The 12,431-nt window shown below is 37.0% G+C and overlaps 1 protein-coding gene across 6 annotated transcripts in view; it reads left to right on the top strand.

The window, feature by feature from the left end:
- Window positions 1–12,431, top strand: part of NAV3 (neuron navigator 3) — a 502,425-nt gene that overhangs the window by 376,561 nt on the left and 113,433 nt on the right. For all 6 annotated transcript variants that reach the window (XM_079304164.1, XM_079304162.1, XM_079304161.1 and 3 more), the window contains one exon: window positions 6,523–6,638. In XM_079304164.1, coding sequence (XP_079160290.1) covers window positions 6,523–6,638 — 116 coding nt within the window. The remainder of the gene's footprint in view (window positions 1–6,522; window positions 6,639–12,431) is intronic.

A 12,431-nucleotide genomic window follows, 5' to 3' on the forward strand; every position in this document is an offset into this window, starting at 1 on the left:
AAAACCAATCTAGATGACTGATAAATTCAGAAAATCATATGGAGGAAGAAAAGGCTCAGTATGGGTTATATTTATTCTAATATGCAGTGAAGCCTCTTGAGTTTCAATTATATGTATCACTGGATGCACTTAATATGCATGTGGCTATCTGGAATAACCTCAGTGATGGACAGGATGTGTAGTGTGGTACATGGGACAGCCTACATATGTATTAGGGTGCTATATAAGGAGAGAGAAAAAGGACCTATGCTTTGCTGTATGTGCTACTTAAGGGCTATTTTACCACATATTGGTGCCAGTTCATTGCATAGAGGAGATGTCTTATTTTTGTTTTAAGCTTCATCTTGAAGCAGTATGTATTTTGAATTTTAAAGGGTGATAGAAGCATGCATCTTCCAGTAACATTTTGTATTAATAATTGTCTCTTTGCTTCAAACAAACAGCAAAGGAGACTGTATTTGAAGTTAAATCTCACATGAAAATAAAGTTCTCAGAGCCAGTGTCTGATCTCAAAATACCATAAACTCAGACTGAAAGACTGACTTTGATGAGGCTGCTTCAATATGTATCTCTCTGAGTGCAGATACAGACTAAAAAATACACAGCAACTAATTTGCTTTAAAATCTCAAGGGCTTTGTACCACCACACAATGATTTAATAGAAAAATGTAAATATAGCCAAGGATAAAATATCTTAATTTTCAAAGTTGGCATATTTATTTTTGTGGATATATGGTAAGTGGAAATGAGCAAGAGTTTGTACTTATATTTAATTTTGTATTATATTTACATTTAAATTCTTCAACATAATTGTTTTCAAAACAGCTACCCCAATTAATAACACAGAATTTTCATGTGTGCTTTTTAACAGCTTTATATGAGTTACTAAATAATTATTATCATTTAGACTAAAAGGATTTTTTTCCCTGCAAGGAATATCTAGACTCTGTAAGTTTGTACTTCAGTCCTTGTAAAAAAATGTTCATACAATTTGGAAAAAACACAGTGCTTTTTATCCAGAGTTCTGCAGAATCTTGTAATATACTTGTGTCATCTATTTAGACCATTAGCATAAGCATAAGTAAGCTAGTGTTTTTCTGGTTTGTTGCTGATACCTAATGATACCATATATTTTGAAATATTTTTTTGTTAAGCAAGAGGATATTACTGTAGATTTGTGAGGAAAATGAGGTATTCCAAAGAGTTTTTTTGAGACAGCCATGTATTCTCCTTAAGTATTTCAAACCTATAATAGTTATTAATAATCATGTTTTCAAAAAGTCAATATTTTTATTAATGAACAGTAAATGGAAAATATTGTTTTACTGGGAGGTTCTCAAGTGGGATATTGCACTATTCAGGTTTGCAGTCTTGGTGCTTTGCCCTATATGATATCACATTGTATTTTTATTTCTCTTAAACACCTGACATCAAGATTCATATGGGATTACAACTTCTCTTCAAAGATTAGCAGCAACAGTCAGAGTTGCATTTGAGATTATCTAAACTGGTATAATTTAACTCCTTCCATTCTGTCAGAAAGTGATTATTTATTTTCAAATGTGGCTATGAATATATTATTTACAATCCTCTATGTGTCTCCTCTGAAGTTGACTGAAGGGTCCAATGGATGTAAGACTGAAGAAGATGTAATTTATTTGCCAGAAAGCTTGATAACAGAGATACAGTAGGAATGTATAAGAGACTGTAGTGTTGTTTAAAGTGCACCAGCCACTACTTAAAATTACACATTCTTCTACTTAGACAGAATTGTAGGAGGCCAAAAATTGTGCCATTTTCCTGAGTCCCTTAAACTTATATGGAAATTGGTCTTAGAATTCAGCTGTCTTCCTAGTAGTGCTTAAATTTCAAATAGAGAAGAATAACACAGAAGTTTAGTACTTGCTAGGCTACTGTGCAGACTGGAGGAAAAAGGTACATTAATGACAAAAAAAGTAAATACTACTGAATTTCAGTAGCTGTAACTGGATGGATGTACTGCACTTCAGCTTTATTTTAACTCCTCCAGTATCCGCTGTAGGGGCTTAGTTGTTTTTTTCCCCATGGCTGAGATACAGAATCTGAAATCCCAGAGCCTGTGTTGCTCAGGAACTGCTTACTGCCTGAAATGCTGAAAGTATAGAAATTGCTGCTGAGAATTAGCTGAGCACTCATCTTCCCAAGCTGCACTTCCATGTTGTGCACTGCTTGAATTTCCATTTTTCAGCTAAGTTTTAGTTTGATGATAACAACATCTGGAAGAAGTTTCAGCAGTGTGTGAATTGTAGTCTTGCAGAGATACTCCTTCAGTGTTAATGCTGGACTGCAAATATCAGTTTGGCACTTCTTTTGTCTCTGCAAAGCAAGAAACTGGTAACTTCAGCTACTTAATATGTTGGTGTAGAGAAGATGTTGCTAGACTCTTCTCTGAAATGCAGGGTGAAAGGATGAGGTATCAGATGTAATTTAAGGAAGGGGAGGTGCTGATTGAAAGTTTAAAAAATATGGGTTTAATTTGAGGGCAATGAAACACTTGGTGCAGGCTGTGGAGCAAAGTTGTGGAATCTCTGTCCTTGGGCAAGTCCAGGATCCAACAAATCAAGGCTCTGAGCAACTTAATGTGACCAGACTCTCTTTAAGAAAGTCTTTGGATCAGATGGCACCAAGAACATCTTTCTGATTTCAATTACTTTATGATTCTGTAAGGACTAAAGTGTTTGATTGATAGGGCAGAAAAAGGACATATCAATGTAATAAGTGAACATGTTACTGGTTACTAAAACCTTCTTTCCAACTCGTTTAATACATGGTGATTAACACAATTCTTGTACTAGCTTGAAGGGTGAGCAAGAAGTTTAGAGTAGTGACAGGTGGGGAGGAGGATGTAATCTGATTCTATCTCTGGAAGTACAGTGAAATTCAATTCCAGATGCCTATCCAGGATGTTTTTATACAAGTTTAGGGAAAAATTATACTGCCCTTCAAGGATCTTGTAACCATAACATGTGCAGGGTTTATTGAAGCTATATTGATATCTGGTTTTAATGACCAGAAGCTTCTTCTCTGTCACTGTGGAGTTGAAACTAATTTTACAGAAAAAAACATTCTGTCAGTTAATAAGATATTATGCTGCTAAACACACTTTCTTTGATGAAGTAAGGACTCAAAGTCATGCTGCAATGCTTTGTTGATTCCTGTTATTTACATTGCTGCTGTGGAAATAAAGCAATGCTCACTACCAAAGTTTTGCAGTTGTAGTAGTGCTAAAGATAGCACTCACCAGTTTTACTTGTAACAAATACGTGGTCTTTAGACAAATCTTCCCATTTTTCCATGATTGATTTTCAAGTAATTGTGCAAGCAAAGTTTCCATTATAGAGATGTTAGTTTAAGAGATGGGATGAAGCATAATAAGTGAAGAAATCATTATAAACACGTTTGATTAATCATCCTTTGACTGGACAATGTGTTTTAATTCTCTTTGACTGCTCTTTTTAAATATGTGAGGAAATAATCCCATCCCTCCAGAAGAGTTTCTTTTTCCCCATGAGCATCCTAGTAGCCCTTCCTTGCATCTGTTCCCAATTTAACTCACAATTCTTGAACATGAGTGATCTAACTGCTCATATTGCAGACGTGGTCCTGCCAGTCTGTTACACTGACAGTGATACACATTCAAGACAGCTGCATCTCAGAGAGCTGCTGGAAAAATGCCATCATATTCATCTGATATCTTTTGGAATGTCAACTAAAGAGCAAACAAATCTTTGATGTTATCTATGTTTATCTAAGGTTGGCTGTTTCATTAGAGACAGGAAATGACTGACTGTTTCAGAGACCACTTATTAAGCAGTGTTTCAAATTCTGTTCCTAATTACCCCATACAGGCTCATTTTAATCAGAATGAATAAGCTTGTGCAGGTCTAACTGAAGGAAGGATTTGTCCCATTCAGTGAGTTTGATGCTTTTACATATAGGTAGCATGTAACTCAGCGGGTTGGGGATAAATATATTCTCTGATTGCTATGATTAAAATAGAAACAGATTGTCCTGTTTTCATGAAGGTTGCCTAAATTAACCTGCACTATAGATGTACAGCACTGGAATAGATATCACTGGGCTGGCTTTGACTAAACTGAAATTCTTTTCCCTTTTCTTTATATCAAGAGAGATACAAGAATTTAATTATTTTTAAGGCAGTGGGCTGTGAATAGGTAGAGAATAGAGGATAATTCATTAAGGCTGGCATGCAAGGTTAATGAGAAGATCACTTAATTTGCTGTTTAGTTGCCTCGAGCTTAATCTGTGCTGCAGTCCTGCAATGATCACTTGAGTCATTCATAGCATTAATACATCCCATAGTAACACATTAAAGCCAGAAGTATAGAAGACAAACTGTGGGGGTTATTTTGTCAAACCTCACAATTTCATTTCCCATTTTTTCTAATATTAGAAGAGGCATTTATATTCTTGGTCCAACGTATCACAACCCACAACGAGCCCGCAGCAATGCAACTTGAAGTTTTGGTACCCAGTGTATATCTGGGACTCCTTGCTCCCCAAGAGCCTCAAAATCCTACATCATTTTACCTGGAAATTCTTCACACCTAGTCTAGTCTTTCACTATTCTCAGTGCATCTGAGCTAAGCTCAGCTCCAGAGAAAATTGGGACCTTGTCCATCATGCATGGAAAGGCAGGACTGGTGTGTAGGTGCTGGCAGCCAGCAACCCCCTGGAAACTTGGAGAAAAAGGGCTGTTTGTGAGACACCTGTCCCTGTGCCCTCCTGGTGGCATCTCCATCACAGCTGCCCAAGGGCTGATGCTATCTAGTCCCTCTGTGCCACAACAAATAACCAGTTGTCTCAAGTAAGCAGAACTTAGGTTGCTGTGAAATCCAGACTCCTCCATGAGATTTCTGTTTACTCTCAGACAATTAAAATTTGGATGATTTAAAGCCCTTTGGGGAAGCAAGCAGAACTGGAATTTCAGAGTGCATTCACTGCAGAGGGATGGAGTGAGATCTTTTATTACTTAAGAGACACTTGAGCATCAAATGTAAAACTACATTCAAGGTTGGCAGGACAGAGTTAACCTTGCAACATGTGCTGAGCTTGTGTTTCCATTAGTGTGTGACAGAAAAGAACCAAAAATACTTTTTTTATAGGGCAGTTGTCTGCTTCCAGCATTTCAAAAGTACAGAAATTGATAAGAAAACAGTGCATCTGATCAGGCATAATTTACATTTCTGTTTCTGAGTTGAATGATTCTAACCAATGGATTCCACTATGTCAGTACTTGTTCTGCTCTTGTGCAGATATGTGTTTCCTCATTTATTATTATCAATTACTGAACAAATCCATTCCTTAAATGTAAAGAAAATATTAACTGAAATTTTTTTTCGTAAAATTTGTTGCTATAAAATTATTTTAAGAGATGTCACTGTTTTTATGAGTTTTATTTATAAAAAAAAGACATCACACAGTTAAATCTTTCTTTTTAAAGTTTAGTTGATCATTGGAAACACTTTATGGTGAATTTTGAAAATTGAACTATAAATGTCACATTTTAAAATTAGGATATAAATATTTTACTAGTCTTTTAACAAATCATAAGCATGACTGCTATTCATGTTAGAAAAGCTTGAAGAACTTAAGCTCTAAGTGAAGATCTTATAAAATTTTATATTTAAAGCTGGCTATTATATCTTTAGATGTATTCTTTTACTGTATACACATGGTGGTACATGTTGCTGTTTGGTGACATCATTATTCAGCAGTTTCACTGTAAAGTAGGCTCTACAGCTATTCCTTAAGAAGAGGCAATAGGTGTGAGATATTTTTATTATAACCAGTGTGCTCATGTATTTCTTGCTATTTACCTTCATATAAGAGAAAGTAACTGCATTCAGTGAGGGGTTCCTATTATAATTTATCATTGATATTCACAGAAATATACCCTTAAAGAAAATATGAGCTATTTGTTAGAAAGTTAATAGAAAAAGTTGTATTATTGCATTCCCCAGAGTTATATAAGGGGCATTATCAAAAGAAGCTGCACATAGATTTAAGTATCTGGGCCAAATTTCCATCCAGCCTTGCATAAGCTTTTTCCCCATGGCCTTTCTCACTTAATATTTCATTAATTACAAGTTTTTATTTCCTTTATGTGTGTGCAGGGATGTGACTTAACCAATGTAAATGAATTCAAATTAGATTTAGTTGACAAATCCTGAAAAAAAAAAAAAAAAGAAGTGAGAAAAAATGGCTTCAAATTTCACAGAAATAACTACAAGTAGTTTCTGCAGAGAGGGAGAGAGAGACAGAGAGAGAAAAAAAAGAAATCTTAGTTGCTTGTACATTTCTGTATCTGGACTTTAAACTAGCATAATAATAATGTGACAAAAATTGTATTTTCACCCTATATGATATGATATGATTCTAGATGGAGCTGCAACTAGCACTTTTTTTCCATGAATACATGAATGATAGATAATAATAATCAATCTTCTTGCTTGATTTCAGAACTCTCTCAGAAAATGACAGTACCTCTTTACCACCTGCTGACTCCTGTACCAGTCCTACTAAAATGGATTTGTCGTTTAGTAAGACTGCCAAACAGTGCCTAGAGGAGATATCTGGTGAGTAACAATAAGTCAGGAGAAGACTGTGAACTTCTCTATTTACATCTGTTTCTTACCAGGAGCTTTGTGATGGGTTGAAACAATACTTCTAACCTCTAATCATGAGTGGTATTAAATACACAGAAAATTTAGGTCATGCATATTTAGTGCTTCAAATCGACTGTTATCTCATTGAACTGGTTCCTTCTGTTCAAATACCCTCTTTGTCATTTTGCAGAAACTGGGCTTTCACAATCTAGGGTTTCATGCAATTGTTATTTTATTTAATCATCCTGAATGTTTCAAGAGGGGCAGTGGAAAGTCGACTTCAGAAATTTTCTCATTTCTAACATCAAATTAAATCAAATCATAATATCAGAGACATAAATTATATGGTATGCACGTTGCTTTTATAATTGAATCTGTATTCAGAAAACAAGCAAGTCCTTTGTATTGTACTTGACCTGTAAGCTGCTGTTAGAGCTAAGCTGCTAAAGGTTGTGTTACAAGGAATTCCGTGTAAACATGGTTTAAAGTCCTTACTAGGTTAAAAAGCTGAAGGGGTGGGGTATTTTAGTCATTTTGGAATAAGTCCTTTGAAGTCAACAGGACTGTGCTGAGATACATCATCATTGGATCTGGCCATGACTCTGCCTGTAGATGCAAAAAGCAAAGTGTTCCACAGCTCACTTTCTCATCAGGACTCAATTGCAGGGTTGCATACAAGCTGGGACTCTTTGCAAAGCTTTTGCCTAGGAGTTTCAGGTTTTATTTTTGCTGCTGCTTTGTTTTGTTTTTCATTAGCATCCTCACTCTTATAATTTTAGAAAAACAAAAGGTGATATCCTATCTCACTGGTTTTACCTATAGTTTTGCCCTTTTACCACAAATTTTTAGCATTCAAATGAATTTGTAATGAGTCATGGTTCTCGCACAGGATATAACTCACTTAAAGCATTCGTTTGAAACGTCAGTATAAAATTATCACTCCACCAGAAGGGAAATCAGATGCCCAAGATTTATGGGGACTGTCTTGACATTTAGCTGACTCATACTGAAAAACGTTTTGTCCTGGTTTGTCTCTGTCCTTTTGTAAGTTTTCTAACATCCTTTACTTGCACAGTCAGCTTCTGTGATAAATATTTCACTCTGAAACACGGTGTAATGTTCTTTGGAGGTGATGTATGCCTGCTAAAATATAAAATTATTTTTAATTACTCCAGAAATTGGACTCTTGGGTCTAATATATATAAAGATTTTAATTGAAACACTTACCACAAATCAAGAAATGCTTCAAGGAATCATGCAGAGAGATGCTAGAAAAACCCCAAATAATTCAATACATGCTGAAATGATCAAACAGAATATCATGTCTGATGACCTTTTACATTCTGAACAGAAAAGAAACAGCATCAAAAAGAAGAAATAACAGAAAGAAAACTAGATGCCAGAGATGTTCCTAATCTGATTATTTAAACTCTGGCATTAGCTGTTGATTGGCATAACACACTGTAAAGCAGAACCACTGGGAAAATGTGGTCAGTGACTTGCTGTGTCCATAGGGAAACAGAGGTGTGTCACTTATTTAACTGTTAGCAGCAAAGGAATAAATGGATCAAGAACTATATTTGCTGAATAATTAATTGTCTGAGTAGATGAACTATCACCAAATCATTTATGATAGTCATTATTTATGATTATAGTTATTAGTTATTAGATTGTTATCGTTCTGTTATTAGATCTATTAGGATAAAAGCTCATGTGAGAGTTGCTCAGAGGAGTGTTCCATGATGGATTAGCTATGAGATAGGACAGTCAAATTATTTTACTTAAGAGCATCTTTATTCTGGCATGATCAAGGGATTACACTAGTTGTAACAAAGAGATAGGCATAGTTAATTTCCATGGTCTGGTCACTTATTTTCGAGGTATTAAGCAATCCAGTTTCTTTGATATTACCTATTTCCTGAAATTGTCAACTGTTGCTATGGGTAGGCTTTATCTTTGTATTATCTTGATCTTTTTTTGAAGCTTGGTAGTCACCACCCTAGCACAATATGTTTATAAATAGTAAGGATCAGTAAGGATAATGCAAAAGAGCAAACATCAGTGGAAATCACTAAACAGCTTGGAGGAGTGTGTTTGCAAAGTTCTATCCCACCAATATTGTGTTTCTGTTTCATTAATTATTATTATTTTTAAAATGCCAAATATTTTCAACTAAGGCTGACATCCTCAGGACTAGAATATTCTAGCCAATATTGTTACATAATGTTCTCTATTTTCTGAGCATTTACACATTCCTGTTTGTTATTGCTTCTTGGCTGAAGATTACTGCTCCCATAACCAGCCAAGCTGCTTATATCAGAACTCCTAATCCACTTTGGAGCAATATTGGAGCCAATTTAACCTTAACTAATGCTTTAAGTATGTCTAGTTCAAGACTTCTCCATAGTAAAGACAAAAAAAAAAAGTTGGATGCACAAAAAAATAATGTTAAAATTATTTAGGAGTGGTTGGCCAGTGGTGAAAATCATGACTCTCCTTTCTGTGTCCAGCAAGGCAGTTCACATCCCTTTGCTACTGTCTAAACAGTGGTGATGGGGAAGTAGAAAGTAAAGCAAGAATCTAGAATGTATTCTCAGCTCTCCTCTGCTCTGTCTTCCTCCTCCAAGGGAGCTGGTTACCTTTATAGGCTCTCCTGTCTTCTAGCTCAGAGCTGGTGAAAGGTGAAGTCAGAGCTCAAGCTGCTTGTTTCCTGCCCACTGCTTTGCAAGTGTTTACTTGGATTTACCTGCACAGCTATGAGAAGAGAATAGTGCTGGAAGGCAAGGGAGGTGGGGAGGCTGGTGTAGACATGGACTCAGAAGTGTGGCTTGTGGTTGTCCTGATAAACTGGACAGCCTTTTTATTATTACCTTGTTACCAATAATCTGCTGCCATTGGTGAATACATGGCTTATGCCTAAAGACTTCTCTGATTCTTGGTGGAGCTACTCTAAATCTGTTCCTGTGTCTCTGGTGGGAATTTGTTCTAGATGTGATCTGAAGTGCTTCAGTCTTTTTTTCTATCTCTTTTCCCCACTTTGAATATTCCACAGCTCAGCCAGAGCAGCCCCAAGTGTTTCCACAGTGCACATGCAGATCAACTCCAGGGCATACCTAGAGCAGTGTTTAGTCTTCCTGCACACCTTAAATCCCCTCTGTGCACAGCTCCAGTGATATGTGTATTCCCACTGAATGAGCCCTGTCTGTAGGCAGGAGAAACCTGAGGAGTAGTGCTGGTGTGTTCTGTGTGTGGTAGGCTTGTTGCTCATGTGGCACACAGCTGTGCAGACCTCTGTCCAGGAAATCCAGAGACACCTAAATAAGAAACAATTATGCATTCGGGCGTGAACACAATGTCTTGCTTGTACTGTATGTGCCATTTGCCTCAACAAGTCTAAGTATCTATCCATTCAGTTTCTATAAAACTGGAATGCACCTTCCTAAACAGGATTATAAAATGATAATGAAAAGAAAGGCTAATAAAGTAATCTAGTTTGGTTGTTGTTATTCATGGTATGGCTGGGAACAAGTTGTTCAGGCTTTGTTAGCAACTATTTCTTCATAAAGTAGCTGTGACATTTATCACCTTCTGCAGCAAGTTTATTGGAGAAGGATGTCAGTAAGTTAATTAGTTAATTATCCATTGTAAACTGTACATGTCAGTAAACTACAAAACATGATTTTATTAAATCAGTGATAACATCTGGCTTTCAGAAATGCTGGCATGTTCCAAGAGCTTAATACAAAGTGTTTGATTAAGTAATCATTCATGAATTTATAAATATTGACTAATTATTAAAAATCTGAAGGATGAAGCAGAAATGAAAGAGTACTTTTAAAAATTATAGGCCTATCTCAATGGCAAGATTAACATAAAAACAGTCACATTTTAATATTTTATGTTTATTATGCTTAATTGTTTGCTTTTTGAAAGAAGTAGTTAATTAATATATGCAGGAATAATTTACTTTTTTTTTCAAGTAAGCGTAGCTGAAGAGATTTATAATCTTATGCATTTCCAGATCTATTACATAATTCATTTGTAGGATTCTAAACCATCCACTGAGACTTCAAAGAAAGTCTTATCTAATAGTAAAATTTGCCCAAAGATTATTAGTTATTAAAATATTTTTTATATTTCCTTTTATGAAAGAAATAGTAAAAATAAAGTAGTATGTTGCACTGACTGTGATGGATTGAGGAAGTTCCCTAAGGTGTTCTTGGTGGGTGGAGAGCACACTGAATTGCAAGGTACTTGGGGAATAATGCTGTCATGACATTTGCTCTCCTCTAGTCTCCTATACTTTCATCTTAACTTAGAAAGATGTATTTTTGGTTGCTATATCTAAACATTTTCAAATGGAGAGCTGAGCTTTACAAAGTTACTTTTCAATAAATAAACCTGAGAATTTTCCACATTGCAATTTTATGTTTTGGCAAATGACACCCTGCAGAGAGATGTGGTAAAGTGCAAGGATAAATTCAGTGTTGTTTCTACTAAGCACTTAATCTAAGATAAGTATCTGCCGTATCACAATGGCCTGTCTCCCAAGCAAGGCAATGGGATTAAGGGGAGAAAAGTTCATATAATGTTATTAGTAAGAGATGCAGTAAAATGTTTGAAGGAAAGCTGAATGAAGGTTGTGTGACTAGCCTCAGTTCCTCTGTATAAAAGCATTTGACTCAGTGTGTTTTCAATGTGTTTTGAAATGAGGCAGATGAACGCTGTAGCTGCCAGCCACACGTACACAGTCCAGCTGTCATTCCCTTTTCAGTGTGCTGGTCTGTGCCCTGTGTGCTGCTGAAGCTGGGCTGCAGTGAACAGCTCAGCTGGGACAGGTGACAGGTCAGCAGAGACACTGAGGCTCACTGGGCTGCCCTGGACACAGCTGTGCTGCTGCCAGAGACCCGCCCAGCCTGGAGGGCTGTGGCACCTATGGCTTGTGAGAGGCTGCCATAACTTTTTCTGCTCCCAGCTAGAAATAGGACGGACTGTTCCTGGCCAGTTCTGGCAGTTTTGTCCAGGTCTGCTGGAGCTGAGCAGCCGTGCCATGTGCTGCTTCTCTAGCAGAGCAGTGCTCAGCAGGAGGGGTGTGCCTGCCCACAGGGGCTCCTGAGGCCAGCTGCAGCTCTGCAGGGCTGGCTGCTGCAAGTGAGCACACACTCTGGAGCCTGGATGGAGGCAGAGTGTGTCCACATCTGCCTGCAGCCTGCCATGGAGACAGGTCGCTGCCTGCAGGTGTTGGGGCACGAAAGGGCAGGTGGACACATTTCAAATTCATGGATTTGAAATATCAGGGAGAGATTTAGACTGGCTCTTTGTGGTAGGAAAAGAGCTTATTCTCTTGATTCCAAGACAATCACCAAGAGTACTTTGGCATCACAGGGCCAAATCACAGAATAGTCTGAGTTGGAATGCACCCAGAAGGATCATCAAGTCCAGCTCTTAAGTGAATGGCCCATACAGGGATTGGACCCACAACCTTGGCATTATTAGCACTGTGCTCTGACCAACTGAGCTAAAAATCATTACACTTCTTGTTAATTCAAAACATAGCAGTGGGGAATACCAATTTGAGTATAAATTTAGGATATAAAACAAATTATTGTGAAAAGAGTGAGTTGGCCCTTTTTTTTTTTTTAAATTCTCTATTGTTAATACCTCCCTGTGAGGACTTTATAACAACCACAGCTTAATCAGGCATGTTGGACAGGCTGTGGGGAGCCACATGGAACTGTCAGTGCACACCAACACAGGAGTGTG

Source organism: Erithacus rubecula, assembly GCF_903797595.1.
Source record: "Erithacus rubecula genome assembly, chromosome: 4".
Taxonomy (NCBI): domain Eukaryota; kingdom Metazoa; phylum Chordata; class Aves; order Passeriformes; family Muscicapidae; genus Erithacus; species Erithacus rubecula.